Source organism: Cherax quadricarinatus, chromosome 52 (genome assembly GCF_038502225.1).
Source record: "Cherax quadricarinatus isolate ZL_2023a chromosome 52, ASM3850222v1, whole genome shotgun sequence".
Taxonomy (NCBI): Eukaryota; Metazoa; Arthropoda; class Malacostraca; order Decapoda; family Parastacidae; genus Cherax; species Cherax quadricarinatus.
In genome coordinates, this window is record NC_091343.1 from 13,228,934 (window position 1) to 13,255,021 (window position 26,088).

Below are 26,088 nucleotides of genomic sequence, written 5' to 3' on the forward strand. Positions count from 1 at the left end.
GTTTTCCCTTCCAAAATTATCGTTCATAACCTCAGAATGCCTCAGCCGATCATCTCATCAAAATTTCGACATTGGTGTACTATCACTGGGAAAATGTTCGTGCGACTAGTGACATGCAGGTGATCTCTTCTCGGTGTTATATAGATCATTCCCGGTTTTGATTTCCGTGCGATAACTTGAGAAAGCCTCTTCTCCGTGGCGGTCACTGGCATATGTGATGCAGATGGCCACCTGGAACGCCAGCTGGTAATGAAGGGTGACATGGTACTCTCAGTATATCTTTTCCTTAAGCAGGATTCCACGTAAGGGTAAAACGCACCATTAGAGGGTAATGAGACTTTCCTTGGGCTAAGGTGAAAGATTACACAAACAATTAAACATCAGACTATATAATTTCTTAAAAGAAGCTGAGCTTAGAAGAACTTAAGAATGGAAGAACACTGCTGCAGGTCCTTCTCAAGCCCAAACACACTTAACAAAAACATTTGCCCAACTCATTTTCAATGCCACCCGAGGAACAAGCTTTGACCGTCAAACCAACTCGTGTGTAAGTCCCACTCAAATCTATCCCCTCTCACTCATGCACTCATCCAACGTAAATATGAAGCTACCCATGGTTTTAGCACCAGTGACCCTGCTAGGCAGATTGTTCCACTCATCGACCACCCTATTTCCAAACCAATGGCCGAATTTGACCAAGTAATGAAATTCATATTGAGAACAGTGGATTAGGAGCGGACAAAACAATTAGAACTCTCAGCAACACTTCAAGCTGTGGAGGACACCCTGAGCTAGACGTTAAGGAGCTGCCACAGGAGTTGCGTGAACTGCGGAGCGTGCCAACACTTGAGTCGCTGATGTTTATCCATGAAAAGCAGCTCTCAGAGATGTATCCCAACCTCTGGGTCGTCCTCAGGGTGGCCATGATGTTCACAGTGACAGTGGCTAGAGTAGGGAAGAGCTTTACTAAGCTCATGCTCGTGAAGACTTACCTGAGGGGCACCATGACTCAAGACCACCTCAGTGGTCTTGAGTCATTACCTTTAATCATGTGGTTTCGGGGCAGATTTCCTCTGATGACTTCACTGATAACTTTGTATCAAGTCAGACCAGGATGACCAGGTTTAATATGAAAACTACTAGATATAAAACTTCCAAACCTGATTTAAAATGCTGTTATTTACTAGCTGGCACACTTATACCTTTATTAACCTACATTGTGTGCAGTTTGTAAATTTATGTTGGTTTTAGTTATCTGTTTTGTGAGCAAATTTTTTTGTGGAATCTTTATTAAATGTTTGACTAATATTTATGCATTTTTTTGTAGTTTCTATTTTAAGACAATTTTTCTTACTTGGAGCTTTATTTATGTTTGAAATACAATGTGTACTGAAGGTATTTTATTGTGGCAGAGATTATGGACTGGAGCGACGGAGGGATGTGCTGTTGTCGGAGGGGAGGAGGTGTGCTGTTGTCGGAGGGGAGGAGGTGTGCTGTTGTCGGAGGGGAGGAGGTGTGCTGTTGTCGGAGGGGAGGGGGTGTGCTGTTGTCGGAGGGGAGGAGGTGTGCTGTTGTCGGAGGGGAGGGGGTGTGCTGTTGTCGGAGGGGAGGAGGTGTGCTGTTGTCGGAGGGGAGGAGGTGTGCTGTTGTCGGAGGGGAGGGGGTGTGCTGTTGTCGGAGGGGAGGAGGTGTGCTGTTGTCGGAGGGGAGGAGGTGTGCTGTTGTCGGAGGGGAGGGGGTGTGCTGTTGTCGGAGGGGAGGAGGTGTGCTGTTGTCGGAGGGGAGGAGGTGTGCTGTTGTCGGAGGGGAGGGGGTGTGCTGTTGTCGGAGGGGAGGGGGTGTGCTGTTGTCGGAGGGGAGGAGGTGTGCTGTTGTCGGAGGGGAGGAGGTGTGCTGTTGTCGGAGGGGAGGGGGTGTGCTGTTGTCGGAGAGGAGGAGGTGTGCTGTTGTCGGAGGGGAGGGGGTGTGCTGTTGTCGGAGGGGAGGAGGTGTGCTGTTGTCGGAGGGGAGGGGGTGTGCTGTTGTCGGAGGGGAGGAGGTGTGCTGTTGTCGGAGGGGAGGAGGTGTGCTGTTGTCGGAGGGGAGGAGGTGTGCTGTTGCCGGAGGGGAGGAGGTGTGCTGTTGTCGGAGGGGAGGGGGTGTGCTGTTGTCGGAGGGGAGGAGGTGTGCTGTTGTCGGAGGGGAGGAGGTGTGCTGTTGTCGGAGGGGAGGAGGTGTGCTGTTGTCGGAGGGGAGGGGGTGTGCTGTTGTCGGAGGGGAGGGGGTGTGCTGTTGTCGGAGGGGAGGAGGTGTGCTGTTGTCGGAGGGGAGGGGGTGTGCTGTTGTCGGAGGGGAGGGGGTGTGCTGTTGTCGGAGGGGAGAAGGTGTGCTGTTGTCGGAGGGGAGGGGGTGTGCTGTTGTCGGAGGGGAGGAGGTGTGCTGTTGTCGGAGGGGAGGGGTATGCTGTTGTCGGAGGGGAGGGGATGTGCTGTTGTCGGAGGGGAGGAGGTGTGCTGTTGTCGGAGGGGAGGGGTATGCTGTTGTCGGAGGGGAGGGGGTGTGCTGTTGTCGGAGGGGAGAAGGTGTGCTGTTGTCGGGGGGGAGGGGTATGCTGTTGTCGGAGGGGAGGGAGTGTGCTGTTGTCGGAGGGGAGGAGGTGTGCTGTTGTCGGAGGGGAGGGGTATGCTGTTGTCGGAGGGGAGGGGGTGTGCTGTTGTCGGAGGGGAGGAGGTGTGCTGTTGTCGGAGGGGAGGGGTATGCTGTTGTCGGAGGGGAGGGGATGTGCTGTTGTCGGAGGGGAGGAGGTGTGCTGTTGTCGGAGGGGAGGGGTATGCTGTTGTCGGAGGGGAGGGGGGGTGCTGTTGTCGGAGGGGAGGGGGTGTGCTGTTGTCGGAGGGGAGGGGTATGCTGTTGTCGGAGGGGAGGGGGTGTGCTGTTGTCGGAGGGGAGGAGGTGTGCTGTTGTCGGAGGGGAGGGGTATGCTGTTGTCTGAGGGGAGGGGATGTGCTGTTGTCGGAGGGGAGGGGTATGCTGTTGTCGGAGGGGAGGGGTTGTGCTGTTGTCGGAGGGGAGGGGGTGTGCTGTTGTCGGAGGGGAGGGGGTGTGCTGTTGTCGGAGGGGAGGGGGTGTGCTGTTGTCGGAGGGGAGGGGGTGTGCTGTTGTCGGAGGGGAGGGGGTGTGCTGTTGTCGGAGGAGAGGGGGTGTGCTGTTGACGGAGGGGAGGGGGTGTGCTGTTGTCGGAGGGGAGGGGTGTGCTGTTGTCGGAGGGGAGGGGGTGTGCTGTTGTCGGAGGGGAGGGGGTGTGCTGTTGTCGGAGGGGAGGGAGTGTGCTGTTGTCGGAGGGGAGGGGGTGTGCTGTTGTCGGTGGGGAGGGGGTGTGCTGTTGTCGGAGGGGAGGGGGTGCGCTGTTGTCGGAGGGGAGGGGTGTGCTGTTGTCGGAGGGGAGGGGTGTGCTGTTGTCGGAGGGGAGGGGGTGTGCTGTTGTCGGTGGGGAGGGGTGTGCTGTTGTCGGAGGGGAGGGGTGTGCTGTTGTCGGAGGGGAGGGGGTGTGCTGTTGTCGGAGGAGAGGGGGTGTGCTGTTGACGGAGGGGAGGGGGTGTGCTGTTGTCGGAGGGGAAGGGGTGTGCTGTTGTCGGAGGGGAGGAGGTGTGCTGTTGTCGGAGGGGAGGGGGTGTGCTGTTGTCGGAGGGGAGGGGGTGTGCTGTTGTCGGAGGTGAGGGGGTGTACTGTTGTCGGAGGAGAGGGGGTGTGCTGTTGACGGAGGGGAGGGGGTGTGCTGTTGTCGGAGGAGAGGGGGTGTGCTGTTGACGGAGGGGAGGGGGTGTGCTGTTGTCGGTGGGGAGGGGGTGTGCTGTTGTGGGAGGGGAGGGGGTGTGCTGTTGTCGGAGGGGAGGGGGTGTGCTGTTGTCGGAGGGGAGGGGGTGTGCTGTTGTCGGAGGAGAGGGGGGGTGCTGTTGACGGAGGGGAGGGGGTGTGCTGTCGTCGGAGGGGTGGGGGTGTGCTGTTGACGGAGGGGTGGGGGTGTGCTGTTGTCGGAGGAGAGGGGGTGTGCTGTTGTCGGAGGGGAGGGGGTGTGCTGTTGTCGGAGGAGAGGGGGTGTGCTGTGGACGGAGGTGAGGGGGTGTGCTGTTGTCGGAGGGGAGGGGGTGTGCTGTTGTCGGAGGGGAGGGGGTGTGCTGTTGTCGGAGGAGAGGGGGTGTGCGGTTGTCGGAGGGGAGGGGGTGTGCTGTTGTCGGAGGAGAGGGGGTGTGCTGTTGTCGGAGGGGAGGGGGTGTGCTGTTGTCGGAGGGGAGGGGGTGTGCTGTTGTCGGAGGAGAGGGGGTGTGCTGTTGTCGGAGGGGAGGGGGTGTGCTGTTGTCGGAGGAGAGGGGGTGTGCTGTTGTCGGTGGGGAGGGGGTGTGCTGTTGTCGGAGGAGAGGGGGTGTGCTGTTGTCGGAGGGGAGGGGGTGTGCTGTTGTCGGAGGAGAGGGGGTGTACTGTTGTCGGAGGGGAGGGGGTGTGCTGTTGTCGGAGGGGAGGGGGTGTGCTGTTGTCGGAGGAGAGGGGGGTGTGCTGTTGTCGGAGGGGAGGGGGTGTGCTGTTGTCGGAGGGGAGGGGGTGTGCTGTTGTCGGAGGCGAGGGGGTGTGCTGTTGTCGGAGGGGAGGGGGTGTGCTGTTGTCGGAGGAGAGGGGGTGTGCTGTTGTCGGAGGGGGGTGTGCTGTTGTGGGAGGGGAGAGGGTGTGCTGTTGACGGAGGGGAGGGGGTGTGCTGTTGAGGGAGGGGAGAGGGTGTGCTGTTGACGGAGGGGAGGGGGTGTGCTGTTGTCGGAGGGGAGGGGTGTGCTGTTGTCGGAGGGGGGTGTGCTGTTGAGGGAGGGGAGAGGGTGTGCTGTTGACGGTGGGGTGGGGGTGTGCTGTTGAGGGAGGGGAGGGGGTGTGCTGTTGTCGGAGGGGAAGGGGTGTGCTGTTGTCGGAGGGGAGGGGATATGCTGTTGAGGGAGGGGAGGGGGTGTGCTGTTGAGGAAGGGGAGGGGGTGTGCTGTTGTCGGAGGGGAAGGGGTGTGCTGTTGTCGGAGGGGAGGGGATATGCTGTTGAGGGTGGGGAGGGGGTGTGCTGTTGAGGGAGGGGAGGGGGTGTGCTGTTGTCGGAGGGGAAGGGGTGTGCTGTTGTCGGAGGGGAGGGGATATGCTGTTGAGGGAGGGGAGGGGGTGTGTTGTTGAGGAAGGGGAGGGGGTGTGCTGTTGTCGGAGGGGAGGGGGTGTGCTGTTGAATAAGGGGAGGGGGTGTGCTGTTGTCGGAGGGGAGGGGGTGTGCTGTTGACGGAGGGGAGGGGTGTGCTGTTGACGGAGGGGAGGGGGTGTGCTGTTGACGGAGGGAATGGGGTGTGCTGTTGACGGAGGGGAGGGGGTGTGCTGTTGACGGAGGGGAGGGGTGTGCTTTTGACGGAGGGGAGGGAGCTGTCTTTGTCCAAATGGACTATATGACTTGAATGGGTATGAGAATAAATGCAGCATCTGGGGCTGCGGAAAGAGACAGTAGGGTCACAGTTGGTGCCGCTGATACAAACAAGTGACAAAAAGTATTGTCTGGAGTATATTCCTGTTATAAACTTCATAGCTCACTGGTACAGCGTGGTGTTTGCTGCCTGCCTCAACCTCGGTTGAAGTCCCCATCTGTTTTTTACTAGTTTATTCATTGGCAATCGTTCATTACAACTTATCTTGAGTTTATATATATTTATATATGCAGAACAACCACTGTGAAAAGTGATTTCTCACATTATCACAATTTCTTGATAATGTGAGAAATCACGAATGCTCTTGGAAGTTCACTATTTTTCACAGTGGTTGTTGTGTATATTGTGATATCACACACTCACACACACACATATATATATATATATAGATATAACACTAATCTCTGGTCGAAGGAGACTCGAACCTACGAACCTTGGGACAAGGTAAACAGTGCTCTAACCACCGTACCACACTGGAGCTATGCCTTGGCGTCCAGCCAACGCTAGACGTTTTGATCTAAGGCAGCCAGCATTCAGTCAGGTGGTGTTAGCTATTTCATCTCATCCCCTACATGCTTCGACCGACGGGAGAGTTTTACAGTGTTTGGAATACCTTGTCCCAAGGTTCGTAGGTTCGAGTCTCCTTCGACAAGAGATTAGTGTTTGTGAATATTTCGCCTGTTCTGTGAATTATATATATATATATATATATATATATATATATATATATATATATATATATATATATATATATATATATATATATATATATATATATATATATATGTGTGTGTGTGTGTGTGTGTGTGTGTGTGTGTGTGTGTGTGTGTAATTTATATGCAATAAGATGACAGTAAACATAATATCACAATATACAGAACAACCACTGTAAAAAAGTTAACTTTCAAGCGCTATATAATAATAAAATATCGTGAGGATTCTTGATGAATGATAATCAGGATAATTGTTTCTGAAGATATTACTCATAAGTGACTTGAGGTGCGCTTTTAAATGATGGTTGTGCACAAGACTTTGTTTTATAACTGCAATATATTCCTCACTGTGTTGTTACGTCCCAAGGCTTAACATGGTTAAGGTTTGCGTCACCTAATACAACTGGAAAGTTTACGTCGAAAGACTCAAGAAATTGAAGGTTTTGCATCACCTGTCGTAACCTGTGCAAAGTTTCTGTCAGCTAGCGTAACATGTGTAAGGTTTGCGTCATGTGGCGTAAGGTTTGCGTAGGCATGTGAATGGTGAAAAATCAGGTAAAGATCATATGCAACAAAAACCTCCCCCAAACAAACGCCAGCGCCCGCGGGGTCTCCCACTCGCATATAGAAAGGCGTAGAGGTAAAAGTTGCCTGGCCAGCAAGTGCCTCCTGGTGATATATAAAGAGAGCGAGCGGGAGACGGTGCGCAGTCACTCCAGGATGAAGCTTCAGGTAAGACTGTAGCGCAAGTCACAGTAGGGGTCACTAACCGAGGTCACTAGTTGGGACCACCTTCAGTGAAGGTGCTGTGGGCGGACTCCACTCCGTAGGTGGTGTTCCCCTGAACGCCATCATGGAATACTCTTGCTCTCACACTTGCAGCAAAATTCAGTAGTTTCAACGATGTTAATATTTATATTCGTCCGGGACTCTCATCTGTCACGGTTTTTTTTTTTTTATGTTGTGTAAGTAAGCGATCAGTTTAATGTACTGGTTTATATGTTATGGTTGGTTAAGACACCAGGGGCTGCAAACACCTTTCCTACACATTACAGTAAGATACATGCAACATCTTCCATATACTAGCATGAGGCTCACAGCTGCAACCATCTCTCCAACACTAGTAACTACAACAAATGGGACTTGCAGGCGGTTACTCCCACATAATCTTATGCGAGTAGAAATGTGCACACTTCTTGAACGCATTACGTAACACTGAGCAGTGTTTTAGGGGATTCCTGTAACTGAGAAGCCCAGTGTGGAGAAGCAGCAGCATCATTAAGTGGGGAATACTGACCTTCAACAATCACATTAGGATGGTGACTGACCTTCAACAATCACATTAGACATCCAGTAACAGCCTGGTTGATCATGCCCTGAGCCACCGGGAGGTCTAGTCAAAGACTGGGCCGCCCGGGCGTTGTCCTCTTAAACACCCTCCAGGTACAATCCAGGTATACTAATCTTCAGCTTCATTAAGATGACTACTGACCTTCAGAAAGCTCATTAAGATGACTACTGACCTTCAACAAGCTTCTTAAAGTGGTAACTACTGACCTTCAACAGTCTCATTAAGATAGTTTCTACTGACCTTCAGCAAGCTCATTAAGGTGGACCTCCAGCATCATGTTCAGAACTTGACCTCCAGCATTATATTCAGAGGTTGACCTCCAGCAGGAGGCTCAGAGGGGCTCATAACTCCACTGTAATATGAGAGTAAGACACATGTGCAACATCTGGGTATCTTTATTGTAGACGTTTCGCCATCCAGTGGCTTTATCAATATAAATTCTAGGACATAACTTGAAGACAGTAGAACTATGTACAGAAGATGAGGTAATCAGTCGCTCAACCTAGGAGTAGGTGCGAACAGCACCATAGTCGTGGAGATTGTGAAGCAGAAGAAAGAATCCTGGCGCTTATATAGTAACGTCAGGTGTAGCAGACGAGGGCAAATTCACTGGTAGGCGGGATTCCCCAGTGGAAGTAGGTCCTTCCCAAAGAGATGGGTTAGTTGTAGTAGTAGATGTCGAAGTCGTGAAGGTTATGTACATGTCCTCAGAATTAAGATTCCATGATGTTGCAGTGTCTGACAAGTTGTGTACGAATGGTATATAATACCGACAAGATGAGAGTAAGACACATGTGCAACATACCCAGATGTTGCACATGTGTCTTACTCTCATCTTGTCGGTATTATATACCATTCGTACACAACTCCACTGTAATATACTCGACCACCTGGCCAGCCCGTGTTTGTATGAGATTTTCCAGTCATTATATTGTGCAAATTATAGGTTGATAATTATAGATACCTTGTCGGAGTTCTTCCTCCCCCCCCTCCCCCTTCTAAGTGTAAGATGTGACCTCGACCTCATCCTCCATCCTCACCTCAGCCTCCACCACCTCTCTTCTGCAAATGTAACAACTCATCTCCCTTCTACACCAGTCCCCACTCGTCCCCATCAGCCTTCACTCGTCCCCATCAGCCTCCACTCGTCCCCATCAGCCTCCACTCGTCCCCAGATACGTTACTTCCTCCCCAGGAAGTCTTCAGGATGTGCTGGCCACCTCCACTGATTCAGTGTATTCCATGACGTCATCATGATCTTCCCGACCTCGGTTCATTTAAAATCATTTGTCTGACTTAATAATCTGTTATTATTATTATTGCATACTGAAGTGTATAAACCCGTGTGGGCCATAGAGAGCAAGGAGTACTAGAGGCTCCAGTCTCTGCTCTCACGCCCAACTTCCTCACTCGAACTCTCTCTCTACTTATTATCTTTTTCAATTATCGTTCCTCTGTTATTTTGTATTAATATCAGTATAGTTGTTGCAGCATTATGTAACATTTACAACATTAACATTAACATTCAGCTTTTTTGCAAGCGTTGTGTTACACCTTAACACCTTTATTATATTTCTGGTTACCAAATGCTTTAGTTACACAGCAGGATAGATCTATATTAAGGAGCTGTTATGTTGGTAAATAACCACTGGTATCGTAACCTGACCTAATTTGACCTGACCTAGCGTAACCTGACCTAATATGAACACTAAACAATAATGGAAATGAATGCATTCTTTTCTCATCGTTAGAATATTAATATATTCGTTTTACTCGGTCATCACGCAGTAACTTGGCATTATAAGCCGGGTAAGTCAGTACCTCGTAGATCAGTGTTAGACTTCGAGCGCTATCTGGGTTGTGATTCTTGTGATTCGAACTGTTTCCGAGCTTGGCGAGATATACTGGAAAGGTTTTCCTGTTTCTGCTGCTTCTGTTTACCTAGAGTAGCACAGAGTACTTTTGTTGAAGAGTAAGACACGTGGTCAATGCTGGGGATCTTTATTTAGTAAATGTTTTGCCTACGCTGCTAGCTTCAATGATTGATTACAAAGACATCAGCACTGGTGGAAGACGAAGTGAGAGGTACTTAATGTAATCAGTCCATCACCCTTGCTCCAGGAGGGAAGTGGGTGGGGGGGGGGCACATGCAGCGGGTGCCAGGAACCCAGGCTCGGGTGTCAGGGACCTAGGTTTAGGTGCCAGGGACCCAGGCTCAGGTGCCAGGGACCTAGGTTTAGTTGCCAGGAACCCAGGCTCAGGTGTCAGGGACCCAGGTTTAGGTGCCAGGGACCCAACCTCAGGTGTCAGGGACCCCGGCTCATATGTCAGGAATACAGGCTACCATTAAATATTTAATTTATTATGTACCTCAACTTTACAACGGTATATTACGGTTGGTAACTAAACAGTTATATTTATACATTTCAATACAATAGTTCCTATGTGCAGTGAACTGCCAGGTTGCGTAGTTATTAATAAAGTTGAAAATTTGTGGAAATTGCAGCTGAGGTCCCAACAGTTAGTTTGTAGCTGCCTCGTAGTGCCTCGGGAGCGACCTCCACTGCTGAGTATCCCTGGGCATGACAAAAGTGATCATTTGATTTTAAATAGGGTGAAATGTCTGGTTTTGGTACACTAGTGGATACTTTACACTGGTACACATTAGTACCAGCACACCAGCAGCGTTTGTCACTGAGCGAGTGATCATAGGATAAAGACCCACGTCGCGTCATGAGACGATTTCCTCTTTTCTGACTAACAAACTAGCACCTAGGTGCTTCGTCATGCACACAGCCACACTGGCTGCCTGCCAACACAAGTGTTCTCTAAGAAAACTGAAGTGTAGTCTCTCACGTTTTAAACTTTTTTTTTCAAAGTGACTGTAACTTAATGAGTTTCAAAACGCTTTTATAATATATTAATCTTGTTGCTATTTCTATAGATTATTCTCCCATACGTATTATTAAACCCATGAGGGTCGTAAAGCGCATGAGAAATGGTAGGGGGTTGAGGTAATTAGGTTTGATCCAAGGGGAAAGTAACATAGTCATTCACCAGTATCGTGGCACATTATTTAAGGAATATATTTATGTATTGCTGGTGTTCACTGTTGTTTATGTAGCAGTAGGTTGAACACTCAGTGGTCTACAAGGGAATCTTTAACAGAAGAAACACAGGGGCATGGCAAACTTTAATTGTGACAATATACCGCTCTGTGTAGGGCTTTATCAGCTCTTTGATAAAGCCCTACACAAGAAACTTTGCCTCAATATTAGCTTGCTGTGCACTTGTGTCTTTACACTGCAGGCAGTGTGCTGCTCTATCCAGCCTTGGCAGAGGTTACTAATGCTTCTTCCATAGGTATGCTTAAACAGTAGGCTGGACGAGAAGTGAGGCAAGACGAGGGAAAGGATGACGAGGGTTCAGGAGAGAGTTTAACCAGGAAACTTGTCATAAATACTTTCATTTCCACTGGAGAATATTTCACCATGAGTGGTTTGTGAGCAGTGAGTGAAAGTGAGTGTCAGTGATCAGAGTAGCTGTGAGACAGGTGACAGGTTTTTCAATACAATACTCGTCCTGCTTTTTAAGCTCATTTTGCCAGCTTGGCTTAGTTGTCAGTGAACGTTTTCAGAAATAAACCAAACGTTTAATAGTTTTTTTTCTACTATTCAGGATAATCAGTCTGAATATTTTCTTTAATAATGTTTAGTCAGGTTCCTTTTAGTTTTAGTTAAAAATTGCAGAATTGTACACAGACGAAAATTTACGAGAAAATCTACTTTTAAGACATCTGACTTAACTCACGAGGAACAACCAAACATTCCACGAGTGTATGATAATACAACTATCATACATTCCAGGAGTGTATGATAATACATCTATCATTCATTCCAGGAGTTTATGATAGTACATCTATCATACATTCCAGGAGTGTATGATAATACATCTATCATTCATTCCAGGAGTTTATGATAGTACATCTATCATACATTCCAGGAGTGTATGATAATACATCTATCATTCATTCCAGGAGTTTATGATAGTACATCTATCATACATTCCAGGAGTGTATGATAATACATCTATCATTCATTCCAGGAGTTTATGATAGTACATCTATCATACATTCCAGGAGTGTATGATAATACATCTATCATACATTCCAGGAGTGTATGATAATGCATGTATGATAATACAGGTGGTGGGTGCTTCACTGCCTCGCACGTTGTAGTGTAGCATGCAGCGTTCATGTATAACTTTCCTGGTTGCAACCATAAATGTTCCTTGTATTTGCATTTCCTCATTTGGGAAAGTGATAACCTCTTTTGTTCATACGTCACATGGCCTTATAGAGCGATACAGCCTCCCACATCATCTTGTGTACTATGATGGTATGTCACACTGCCTTACAACCCCTACATTCTCCGTACCCTGATGGTACGTTATACTATCTTACAGAGCGTTGTAACCCCTACGTCATCTGTACCATGTTAGGTAGTGTGACGTACCATGACGGTACGTCACACTACTTAACAGCGGTACAATCCCCCTCTCAACATCTTGTGAACCAAGGTGGTTGGTTACTTGGTTGGTTCATTTGGTTTACAGATTACACGAGTCTGCATTTGGAATGTTTTTAATTTTTATTTTTATTCATGGTTGCGATCTTACATATTCTTGTGCTGCAGATTGCAATTATCTAAACCATTTTGCTCTATCACGTAAGGATTTTGAATAAAATGCAAATTAATGATAAAAAATGTGAATTTTTAATGAATTGTTAATTTATCAAAATTAGCGAAGTAATCATGGAAAAGCACATTCTGTTAGTTTTATGAACATATGAATTCCAAATCAACATGAATCAAATCAGATGATTTTATTAAAAAAATATGCTCCTGTTGGTTAGCCTACATACTGAATCAGAGGAAGGAGGACTGCTTTGATATTCGCTTGTACTGTGCATCGAGACCATTACATTTCAGTGACCAGCAGTAATCCACCATCATGCTGACCTTCCATTTGCCCTGGTATCGAGTTTCCACGGTGCAGATATCCTGATGGAACTGCTTTCCTTGTTCCTCACTGTAGTCCCCACAATTGTTGGGAAAATAGTCAAGATGTCAGTGCAAAAAGTGCATCTTCACACTCATTCTAGACTCAAATTGTTGGAAACTTGAAATCAGATCTTGGATCATTTTTTTTCATATTCGGGGGAGCGCTTGTTTCCCAGGAGTTGTGAACAATCTGCTTGAATGAAAACCAGACATTCACCTCGACACCTACTAATGCTTCATCAAAATGCTTGTCCTTCATCAGTTCCCGAATCTGACGACTAAGCGAATGTTGTTCCAGGAGCTAGAAGTCTGTGTTCCTTCAGTCTAGAGCCAAGTAACTGTGCACTTTCTTTTGTAAGGTTAAAGTCTCTCACCAAGTCATTGAGCTCAACTTGGTTGAAGGGTTTGTGGTCGTCATTTGTTGGTGGTTCATAGTCTACTTCCATCTCCTTAGAATCACTGGTATCAGACTCTGATGAAATTTGCCATGTCTCAGGTGGCACAAGTACAGGAATATCTTCAGAGTGTGGAACAGGCCTTATGCTGAAGGAATATTTGGGTATATTATGCGATCTTTAGTCTTCTTGTTGAATCCAGCTACTTTAGTCACACAAAAGTAGCAGTCATCATGGTGGTTCATCTGCTCCCGCCATACCATTGGTACTCCAAAGGTCATGCATTTAAGTTTTCTAACTGACCACAATTGGAGCTTACTGATGCGACTCTTGCAAACTTTGTGTGGTGCAAATGGTTATGTCCTGATCTCCAAGTTTGCAGCCAAAATAAGAGAAGTAGCATCGCTTCAATTAAGGGAATCTGATGGGGTGAATTGCCCGCAGACATAGCAGAATATGTCTGGTGAATTTATGAAGCCTCTAGACATATTAACCTCAAAATAAAGAAAAATATATTAAATTTAACATTTAAGTCAATATAAGGTAAGCATTTTAATTGGCAATATACCACTTTCTTGCGCTGTATAACCCTTGCGGTTTAGCGCTTCTTTTTATTATATTTATTATATTTTATTATATTTATTATATTTTTTATTATATTTATTACTTATGTTATACGAAAAGAGAAAAGTAACGTTTCCGTATAACTTGACAACCTGATGTGACAGAGATGAATAAAAAACACAGTGAATCACTATTTTCCATATATATACCAAAAAAGATACCATAGAGCAAAAAGAAGCCACGCAGACCTGTGTTATCAACTATACGAGGGTCAATAACGTTGTATGTCACCTGGTTCACCACCAGTCAAGAATACTTTAATCTTGAGAATAAAGATTTCAAGTAAATTCCCAGTATATATACACGGAGAGCTATACACCCCTCGGTGTATATATACATGTTGTGTCTAATAGGTAAAACTGGTCACTTCGCAAGAACTCATTTGAAATTAAGTCCTTTGTAAAAAATTCTCTTATACGTTTAAAGATATATTTTTTTAATTTATGTTAATGTTAAAAGTAATAATTTTGTACCAAAAGAACCTTAGAAAACTTACTTAACCTTATTATAACACGCGCAATTTAATTTAGCCTATTCCAACTAAATATATTTTTAGATAAGTTTAATAAAATAATTTAATAATAAACAAACACAATGAAATATATTTTTTTCTTTAGGTTCAGAATAATTTTTGAAAAATTATTGCATACACAAATGTTCGCTTGCCTTATTCGGCAAGAAGAGCGTTGCTATTTAAGCCCAAATCGCAAGCTTTACCTATTCGGCACGGTATATATATATATATATATATATATATATATATATATATATATATATATATATATATATATATATATATATATATATATATATATATATATATATATATATAACCTCTTCCCTGGTGCTCAAGTAAAGTGATGTGTATACGAAATATCGTATTTTCCGGAATATAAGGCGCACGAGCATTACAGTTTGATTGCTATAATGAGCTGCGTGTCCTTTTATAAAGTACCACTTGCCAGTAACACAGAGCCTACCCTTGACCCTGACCCTAAGCATATAAGGCGCAGGCTGATTTTTCCAAGAATTTTCTTGGAAAAATGTGCGCCTTATATGCCGGAAAATACGGTACGTTCATATACAGTCTTCCCTCACATTAGTGGGAGGCAAGAGCAGTGGGAGAGTTTTCAGTGCCAGGACCTCCCTCACACAGATAATTTAAGCTAGGACCCTTTTTTTTATTCGTGAAACCTCTAAGTCCGTATGGGTAGGCGATCCATCATCAACAGCTACAATGTAGGTTCTTCGTAATCTTCTTGTTTAAGTTGATTATCATCTTGTGTACTGTGATGGTACATCACACTGCCTTACAGAGTGATGGTACGTCACACTGCCTTACAGAGTGATGGTACGTCACACTGCCTTACAGAGCGGTACATCCCCTACGTCATCTGTACAGTTAAGGATTAAGGTAAACTTTCTGTACACACTCAGGCGTACAGCTGGTGCATTGTACATGCTGAGGCGTACAGCTGGTGCATTGTACATGCTGAGGAGTACAGCTGGTACATTGTACATGCTGAGACGTACAGCTGGTGCATTGTACATGCTGAGGCGTACAGCTGGTACATTGTACATGCTGAGGCGTACAACTGGTACATTGTGCATGCCGAGGCGTACAGCTGGTACATTGTACATGCTGAGGCGTACAGCTGGCGCATTGTACATGCTGAGGCGTACAGCTGGTACATTGTACATGCTGAGGCGTACAGCTTGTGCATTGTACATGCTGAGGCGTACAGCTGGTACATTGTACATGCTGAGGCGTACAGCTGGTACATTGTACATGCTGAGGCGTACAGCTTGTGCATTGTACATGCTGAGGCGTACAGCTGGTGCATTGTACATGCTGAGGCGTACAGCTGGTACATTGTACATGCTGAGGAGTACAGCTGGTGCATTGTACATGCTGAGGCGTACAGTTGGTGCATTGTACATGCTGAGGCGTACAACTGGTACATTGTACATGCTGAGGCGTACAGCTGGTGCATTGTACATGCTGAGGCGTACAGCTGGTGCATTGTACATGCTGAGGCGTACAACTGGTGCATTGTACATGCTGAGGCGTACAGCTGGTACATTCTACATGCTGAGGCGTACAGCTGGTGCCCTCACTATACATGCTGAGGCGTACAACTGGTGCACTCACTATACATGCTGAGGCATACAGCTGGTGCAGTCACTATACATAGTGAGGTGTACAGCTGGTGCAGTCACTATACATAGGCGTACAGCTGGTGCAATCACTATACATACTAAGGCTTACCCCTGGTGCACTCACTGTCTGAGATAAATAACTGGATAACTCTGCTTCAGTCATCCCTGTATTTGACTCTAGCACGCCACGACTCTACACCGTAGTCAGTGTTTAACACTACACTATACTCAGTGTTCTTACCTCAGCAGCTGCAGCAACAGCAGCAGCAGCTGCTGTTGCTGCAGAGTAGAGTTGCGGATTCACAAATATCAATGTATATTCATCACCTTGCTCGACCCATCTGTTCCTAAAGCCAATTGTTTAGACTAAATTCCTGGTAGAAATGTCTCTGGCTGAGGTAAAGGCGCAGTGTTACTTGAGTGTAACTCGCGCAAGTTACTCGTAGTTTTCTCACATTCAGTCTAGCATTTGCGCAGGTAATGATTCGACGTCAGAACAGAAAGGCTGAGCTGTGATTAGGGTGCGTGTAGCGGGTCAGGTCGGTGGTGGTAGCGTGCACACACGCACCATGAAGCGCACCAGGTGATTCTTCAATCATAAATTTTCGGGTTAAGGCAAGGTCGTGTGCAGGGCGGCGTACCCTAACTGGTAGGGCTACCCGGGTAGGGAAGGTGTCCCGGGGCAGGTGAGGTGACCCTTACCTAGGGTGACTCATACCTAGGGTAACCTCTTACATAGGGTAACCCACACCTAAGGTGACTCTTACCTAGGGTGACCTTACCAGCAGTTCTTCCTGGCAGTTTCTCTTGGTCAAACACATTCACCACAACACGTCACTGATCACAACGACTAGAATATTTTTTTCTTCAACTTTTTATCTTGTTTGGAACCTGTTCCTTGACAAAAAAAGGCTGGCAACTTTCACTCCCCATCACTTTTCCATGACTTTCGTTGTTGGTGTTATTTTAAAGTGAATGGTCAGCAAGTGATAGTTACCTCGCCAGTGAGCGCTCCGGGTCAGGTCCTCCGCTAAAGGTCACAAAGTGAAAGGTGAAGGTTCCTGCTTAGGTTCAAGAAATTAAGAGAAAATCGTGTGTGAAAGGAACATGATTGAATGCTTGCGCTGTCAATAGTCTCGTATTTTCCTCTGTTTGATAGGAGTGAAGTTTGTTTCCTGGTTGCAGCTGCTTCCTGTCTTTTCCATGTATCTCTGCTGGATGAATATTATCAGTTTGTAGTTAACGGCACTTGAGAAGTATTAAGAAGCTTGTGAAGGATGAAGTTAAGTTCTTGAGGATGTAAATACTCTAGAATTATCTCAGTAATGGTCACATTGTCGTAACTGACATAGCAGAGTCTTTCCTGACTACTGTGCCGTTCTTTTCAGTCAAAATTTGCGAGATTAGCTTATAAAGCAATGTTCAACTTGCTTAAAACGACCGTACAATTATTTTTCCCGTAGCTCTGTGGAAACCAGTGTGAACATCACAATGTTAATTTGTTTTACTGATGTTAAATAATACTAACTTAAAGCAGACTAGCTATACATAAGCTGTAAAGAATTAAATTATATTACGTAAATTTTAGTAAGATTAGATTAGGCTGCTCAAGTTCTTGGAGAAAAATATTGCACATGTTAATTCTTATATATATATATATATATATATATATATATATATATATATATATATATATATATATATATATATATATATATATATATATATATATATATATATATATATCTGTTAGGCAATAAGATAAAAATGTTTATTTTAAAGAAAATTTAGCTGGTCTGCCGTTTATGCTGTGAAGGACGACATATGTCACGTGTCAGACACTTCCTGGACGTTGGTTTCTACCTGGTAACTTGTTGTGTAGCAACGCAGTCATTAAGGAGGTAGTACCAGTCAAACTGGTACTACCTGATTAATGCGGCGTCGCTTATTGATCTGTTGGGTGTATAAACACACTTGTATATATATATATATATATATATATATATATATATATATATATATATATATATATATATATATATATATATATATATATATATATATATGTGTATATATATATGTGTGTGTGTGTGTGTGTGTGTAGATACAAACAAACAAACAGTGAAGGTTTATTTACATCCCTATTTTAGGAATGACTCTCTGATAGTCGACAAACTTTAAACCTAATACACCAACCTGTTTCGTTGTGCCGTGTTAAAGTTCTTTCACCAACCATAAGATTTACCAAGAGGTTCAAAGCTGGTAAATACATTTCACGATTTTCTTGAAGGTATTACTTAATTCCGAGTCCCCTAACTTTCACTTTCATACTATCACGTGCTGGGAATAAATAATGAGGGACTCAGGGTGGTTGGTGGAGTGTCTTGTCATGTTTGTGGCAGTGAGAGGCTCTTGCCACAGGGGCCTCAGGTAGGACCGGTGCCTCGGGTAGGACCGGGTCCTCTGGTTAGGCTGTGGACTCTGGTTGTTACTGAGGCTCTGTTCACGTTGGTACAGGTGGCGGATATTTTAAAACAATTGTGAGCATCACCGCAAAAGGGAAAAGTTTTAATTTTTTACAGTGAGACAAAAGCATCAACGCTAGAGAAAGTGGTGGTGGAGAACAATGTAAAGAATTAATTAACAAAAAATGAGACTGACAAAAGGGAGAGAGGAAGGGTATTTAGAGGCTGGTGTGACGCCCAGAGTTTGTGCTGTGTTGGTGGTACTGGTGTGACGCTCAGAGTTTGTGGTGTGTTGGTGGTGCTGGTGTGACGCTCAGAGTTTGTGGTGTGTTGGTGGTGCTGGTGTGACGCTCAGAGTTTGTGGTGTGTTGGTGGTGCTGGTGTGACGCTCAGAGTTTGTGGTGTGTTGGTGGTGCTGGTGTGACGCTCAGAGTTTGTGGTGTGTTGGTGGTGCTGGTGTGAAGCTCAGAGTTTGTGCTGTGTTGGTGGTACTGGTGTGACGCTCAGAGTTTGTGGTGTGTTGGTGGTGCTGGTGTGACGCTCAGAGTTTGTGGTGTGTTGGTGGTGCTGGTGTGACGCTCAGAGTTTGTGGTGTGTTGGTGGTGCTGGTGTGACGCTCAGAGTTTGTGGTGTGTTGGTGGTGCTGTTGTAGCGTTCAGAGTTTGTGGTGTGTTGGTGGTGCTGGTGTGACGCTCAGAGTTTGTGGTGTGTTGGTGGTGCTGGTGTGACGCTCAGAGTTTGTGGTGTGTTGGTGGTGCTGTTGTAGCGTTCAGAGTTTGTGGTGTGTTGGTGGTGTTGGTGTTAGTGATGCTGGGTTATTACTGAGCATGTTAGGTAGAGATGTAATATAACCTTGGGACCCCATTGACTCAGTGATAAAAGTCAAACACTCTATTAGCTTTATTGCCAAGTTTGATGCACTGCTGCCTTGGCTTCAGATTTTCTTTTTCAGGTCCTCCTGTTTTTTTAAGTGATTTAAATTGTATCTTTCTGTGAGTAAACAGGAATCAGTTTGTAGATATTCTGATGAGTATGTCCATTTTGATGTGTGTGTGTGTGTGTGTGTGTGTGTGTGTGTGTGTGTGTGTGTGTGTGTGTGTGTGTGTGTGTGAGTATTGAGAGCAACAGTGCATGTACATGTGCAGGGATATATATCTCAATTTATATACTCTTGGAACTTTCTATAATTCCAATACGACCATAAAGAAGAATAGAGTGCATAACACCGTGCCTGGAACAATAAACAATACCCGAACATAAATGAGATAAAAGTGAAAAGGTTACCCTGCTGCTTTAATAACCCTAGTGTAGTCTATAGGCTTTAAACCCTATTAACCAATCAACCAACCGGAAATATTTATTAATAAGGGAAGATATTGATTGGTAATTATCAACGAGCTGTTCCGAGTTTGATTTAGGTAGACCTGTCTTTTGAATGAATTTTAGTCTTGTTTACTTGCGAGAAAGAAATAGGATAGGTCTTAGATGCTCAGGTCAATTAAAATTAATTTTTTTATAGATTTAACTTACGTTTGATCTCTTCTGATTTGGGGATATTAGTCCTTAAGGTGCTCCTCTTCTCTCCTGACTCACTTGCATAATAAATCTTGACAATATTTTTGTATTTGGACCTCTGAATTCTCCTCTCTTGTTAAAGCATTTCCTTTGCTCCTTCAAGTGCTACCTCATATACATACGTTTTTTTCTATTTCTCTATCTTGCCCTGTAAACACCAATACCTCTTAAGAAACATCTGTCAGTCTAGCAGTTGTTTCATGACTAAATTAGCAAATGCTTCCACTCTAGCGTTACAAAGATAGTTCATTATCTGGATAGATGTCATTACCATATTGTCAACGAATGGTATTGTAGTTTCCCTACCCTGCTCGACCATACATACACTGCCTGTTCCTCTTTAGAACAAAATGAGGCATGTGGTTGGGATCCTTCTCTCTCTCATCTGGTTTTATCATTAACTGTTGCATATTTAGAAAATCCTTACTATGTGCTTCCCTACATCACTACTTTTAGCACGGAAGCAAATCATTTGTTTTTTACTGTTACTGATATGTTATCTAAACTGATGACTATTCTTCCATCCAAGCACCATGGAAACACAGTCACAATCTTCTCTATTCCTGCTACAAAATATTCTGCCCCGGCCCCGGGAAAAACACACTCATGCTAACCCACTGAGTATTTATTCTCGACTTAAGTATAATGTCTCAGCACTTGAATCTTTACGATCCAGTCTTACTCCTAGAAAATTTATGTTAATAAGAACTTCTTGCTCGTCTCTTCTACACGAGATCACTGGTTCTAAAGAACGATGTTATTGTTCTTACATAAACTATCCTTGTAATGATCAACGTGTGCGTTCATCTGTGTTTGCATATTCGTGTACTCTCTAGTTTGCATTTAACCAGTCTTGACTCCTGCCTCCTAAATTGCCATACTTATCATGCCTATTTTTAAAACTGTGTATATATCCTGCCTCTTCCACTTGTTGTCCACTTTCTTACATTTTCTAATCACTCGGGGGCTGAAGAAATAAATCTCTGTATTCCTGTGACTCATCTGTATTTTTTTAATGTCCAAATATGTTCTTGTGTACCTGTTTCCCGCCTCTCAAACAGCCTATTCCTGTCCGCTCTATCATTTTCTCTGAGTATTTCATAGTTTGTTACCATGTCTTCCTTGGTCCTTCTGTCATCTAATTCTGTCAGGTATAATTCTTTAGTTTCTCCTGTGTTTGTATTGACGTGTGTGTGTGTGTGTGTATACTTATCTAATTGTGGTTGCGGGGGTCGATTCATAGCTCCTGGCCCTTCCTCTTCACTGGTCGCTACTAGGTCACTCTCCCTGCTCCGTAAGCTATGTATAAATCCTGCCTCCACTACATCACTTTCCAGACTATTCCACTTCCTGACAACTTAGCGACTGAAGAAATACTTCCTAATATCCCTGTGACTCATCTGAGTCTTCAACTTCCAGTTGCAACCCTTATTGTTGTGTCCCATCTCTGAATCATTGTCCCTATCAACCTTATCAATTCTTCTCAGTATTTTATATGTTGTTATCATGTCCTCTCTATTCTTCCTTTCCTCCAGTGTTGTCAGGTCGATTTCCCTTAACCTCTCCTCGTAGGACATGCCCCTTAGCTCTATGACTAGTCTTGTTGCAAACGTTTGCGCTTTCTCTAATTTCTTGACGTGTGTGATCAGGTGTGGGCTCCAAACTGACGTACAGAGTCTTCAGCGATTCCTGACTGAGGTGTCGGAACGCTATTCTTAGGTTTGCCAGGCGCCCATATGCTGCAACAGTTATTTAGTTGATGTGTGCCTCAGGAGATGTGCTCGGTATTATACTCACCCGAAGATCCTTTTTCTTGAGTGAGGTTTGCAGGTTGGCCCCCTAGCATGTACTCTGTCTGCGGTCTTGTTTGCCCTTCCCCAGTCTTCATGACTTTGCACTTGGTGGGGTTAAACTCCAGGAGCCAGTGTTGGACCAGGCGTGCAGCTTGTCCAGGTCTCTTTGTAGACCTACCTGATCCTCAACCGATTGAATTCTCCTCATTAGCTTCACATCGTTTGCAAACAGGGACACTTCTGAGTATCCCTTCCGTCATGGGTTCACACATACTCTTGGGTGCGTGTGTATGTGTGTGTGTCTTCGCGGTCATGTACATGAGTTTTTGTTCGTGTGCGTGTTCGTGTCAGTAATTACCCTCGCTCTTCACCTATTGGCCTTTCTAAAACCGCATTTTGCCACGAGTTCATACAATCCACTTCTTCAAGTAACACTTCACACGCTTGCACACGCAGTGTGTCATGTTTGAGGTATTAAACTCTGGATTCACCAAAGTCGACTTGTGATGTGGGTTCGATAACGTGGATGGGGTAAAAATACTCACGTAGGCTGGTTTGTACGTATAATATATAACGGGAAGTATGGGAAGCGCCAACAGCCGACCTGCCTCTCTCTGCTCCCTATCTCAGACTGACTCACCAGTGCCTAGTGGGTAAGGCATTCAAAAATATGCTATGGTCAGCAGCAACAAGAATAACAGTCAGTGATTCACACAGACGGTTGGTAGTGAGTCATCTACTGGTAACTGGTTACTAGGAACTGGTACTACTACTGAGAGACTGTGTCATCTGTGTCTGAAAGGAATTACTCTGAGATGAGCAAAAGGTTCAACGACATATTGCACTACTGACACGACAACAAATATACTATACGCGAAGCTTGGATATATAAATACAGTAATAAGGATATCTAAACAAGGCATAATTTATCCATTGTATGGGGAACCTTCCATACGAAGATAGATTGAGAGCCTTGAACCTACTACTCTCTTTCTCTCTCTCTCTCTCTCTCTCTCTCTCTCTCTCTCTCTCTCTCTCTCTCTCTCTCTCTCTCTCTCTCTCTCTCTCTCTCTCTCTCTCTCTCTCTCTCTCTCTCTCGGAAGATGAAGAACGAAATAAGACATAATTGAATATAACTATCTCAAATATGAGTACAAAGTGTTTGTTTGGTAGCAAATGATCTTAATGTAATCGTACCAACGACCTCAAAATTGCCAAACAGTATCTAGCTGCGAACGTCAAAGCCAAAAGTATACTTTCGAGAACAAAGCAGGAAAAAACATACTGAATCCACATAATATACTTGTTAAGACAGCATCTTGAATATGAGCCCAGTGTGAGTCTCCTACTTACATAAAAAGTAAAGATCGGTTGAGAGAATGGAGAGAAGACTCACATTACTTCAGCTTTTCTGTGTTGACAAACGTAGGCTGCGGGGCGATCTCACTGAAACGTATGGTTTTGTTACACTGAAACACGAAGAACTGTATGAAGTGCAGAGTGAGTCTGTAACTCAGAAACGATTAAATGGAACTTTGAGGCTTGAGATGTAAGACGAGCCTGTTTAAAGCTTTTTTTGGGGGGGAGGACAAACAGAATTATAGCAACATGACACAAACTACTACTGAAACTGTAAGTGCGAAGACAGTACAGTCAGTTAAGAACCAGTTGGTCAGGAACTTTGTAAACATAGGTTTTAACTAGATACTTTGCTGGTGGGGAACTGTAGTCAACGAATTCTTAATGTTAATTTAGCAACTACATCAAGATGAACAGTTAATAATGAGCTACCAAGGGTATGGCAATAATAGTGGTAGAAATAGAGGTAGTTGTGGTTGTGGTAGTCACAGCAGCGGCCACTGGGATCCTGGCGTTTGCTCCGAAGCTGTTCATGGTTTAAAATTGTTCGTATCCACCAGCATCACAGTATCTAGATGTTGAACCAGTGGTAATTAGAAGTAAAGCCACTGGCACACAGTTCTGTGGGTAGCACTGGAGTAACATGAGCGGTTACTGTAGCAGCAGTACTGGGAAGTAGTCGTAGTTTGTAGCCCATGCCTTCCTATTACTTTAACCTCTCCTACAAATTCCAGCCTCCTGGCTGGCACTTGTCTGCCTGGGTGCTTGCTGCCTGGCACTTGTGTGCCTGGGTGCTTGCTGGCTTGCACCTGTGTGCCGGGGTGCTTGCTGGCTTGCACTTGTCTGCCTGGGTGCTTGCTGCCTGGCACTTGTGTGCCGGGGTGCTTGCTGGCTTGCACCTGTGTGCCGGGGTGCTTGCTGGCTTGCACTTGTCTGCCTGGGTGCTTGCTGCCTGGCACTTGTGTGCCGGGGTGCTTGCTGGCTTGCACTTGTCTGCCTGGGTGCTTGCTGCCTGGCACTTGTGTGCCGGGGTGCTTGCTGGCTTGCACTTGTCTGCCTGGGTGCTTGCTGCCTGGCACTTGTGTGCCGGGGTGCTTGCTGGCTTGCACTTGTCTGCCTGGGTGCTTGCTGCCTGGCACTTGTGTGCCGGGGTGCTTGCTGGCTTGCATCTGTGTGCCGAGGTGCTTGCTGCCTGGCACTTGTGTGCCGGGGTGCTTGCTGGCTTGCACCTGTGTGCCGGGGTGCTTGCTGCCTGGCACTTGTGTGCCGGGGTGCTTGCTGGCTTGCACCTGTGTGCCGGGGTGCTTGCTGGCTGGCACGTGTGTGCCGGGGTGCTTGCTGGCTTGCACCTGTGTGCCGGGGTGCTTGCTGCCTGGCACTTGTGTGCCGGGGTGCTTGCTGGCTTGCACCTGTGTGCCGGGGTGCTTGCTGCCTGGCACGTGTGTGCCGGGGTGCTTGCTGGCTTGCACCTGTGTGCCGGGGTGCTTGTTGCCTGGCACTTGTGTGCCGGGGTGCTTGCTGGCTTGCACCTGTGTGCCGAGGTGCTTGCTGCCTGGCACTTGTGTGCCGGGGTGCTTGCTGGCTTGCACCTGTGTGCCGGGGTGCTTGCTGCCTGGCACTTGTGTGCCGGGGTGCTTGCTGGCTTGCACCTGTGTGCCGGGGTGCTTGCTGGCTTGCACCTGTGTGCCGGGGTGCTTGCTGGCTGGCACCTGTGTGCCTGCTGGCTGGCACCTGTGTACTGGGTGGCTACTTCTCTGCCACATAACAGGTCTTTTATTATGTTTCTCTAAATCCTCATACAGTGCAAGAAGAATTGGTTTAGTTACATTATAAATCAATTAATAAATGAAATTCACCCATGATATAAAGCGTATAAGTGTAAATATGTTTAAGTTATAAGTGTTGAGTGTGGAGTTCACTTGTAACAAGGATACATGAGAGCTAATGCAGATGAATCTTCTGTACTATTGCAGATCACGTGGATAGCTGTTGTGGTGTTGACGACGGCGGCGACAGTGGCGGCGGTGCCAGGCAAGGGCAAGAAGGGTGGCGACAAAGGCCATGGTGGTTACACGGCCCACCAGACCGTTCTGACGTACAAGCCGGTGGAAGTGTACAAGCCAGTGGTGGTGCAGAAGCCGGTAATAGAACACCACCCAGTGTACGTAAAGAAACCCATCATAGTTCGCCCCGCCCCTCAACCCATCATGGTGCAGAAGCCAGTAGTGTACCACGTGCAGGAGTGGAAGCTGGTCACCGTGCCCAAAGTTAGGTACGAGCCAGTCTACGTTCACAAGATTCCCGTGGAGTATGGTAAGGGCAAGGGCAAGGGAGGCGGCCTCTTCGACGGCTTCGGCTTCGGTAAAGGCAAGGGCAAAGGAGGTGGAGGAGAAGATGAAGGATACTGGTAAGATGGTTCACGTCTCTTGCCCTAGCGTCCTGCCTGAGCATCCTGCTCGGGCGTCCTGTCTGGGCATCCTGCCCTAGCATTCTACCTGAGCGTCCTGCCCAGGCTGACCAGTGCCTCACACCTCTCATGTCATCAGTACTTCTCATCAAAACTACACATGACGAATTGCTTCACGACACACGTCTGAAGTGATGATAGTCTGGCAGTGTGGTAGAGCCAGGCAGCCAGCGGCAGCCAGGCCTCACTTTGTTGTTGTTGTTGTTCATAATTTCATAAACTTACCTCATCCCATGTACTCACTCGGTCGCTCTCGCAGCTCTCATGTTTACTCTGTTTCTATGTATATAATTTAGTAATGACCTCAGTTTTGTTTTTATCACTCTTTTTATACTCTTGTTTGTCAATAAAATATTAAGAAATCTATATTGTATTACTCCTCCACACAACACCTGTAAGAATGATATATTGTTTTAAGCACGAACCATACCTAGTTTTAAGACGAGGTATGATAAAGTTCATGGAGCAGGGAGAGAGGGGACCTAGTAGCGAGCAGTGAAGAGGCGGGGCCAGGAGCTGAGTCTCGACTCCTACAACCACAAATAGGTGAGTAAACACACACACACACACACACACATCTATATAAATATATATATATATATATATATATATATATATATATATATATATATATATATATATATATATA

The 26,088-nt window shown here is 45.8% G+C and overlaps 1 protein-coding gene across 1 annotated transcript; it reads left to right on the forward strand.

Annotated features, from left to right (window-relative positions):
• The first annotated feature begins 6,793 nt into the window (after positions 1-6,793).
• LOC128696822 (uncharacterized) lies at positions 6,794-25,803 on the forward strand. Its single transcript, XM_053788200.1, has 2 exons — positions 6,794-6,919; positions 24,946-25,803. Exons 1-2 carry the CDS (start codon positions 6,908-6,910, stop codon positions 25,381-25,383), a joined length of 450 nt encoding a protein of 149 aa, XP_053644175.1. The 5' UTR covers positions 6,794-6,907; the 3' UTR covers positions 25,384-25,803.
• Positions 25,804-26,088: the final 285 nt, after the last annotated feature.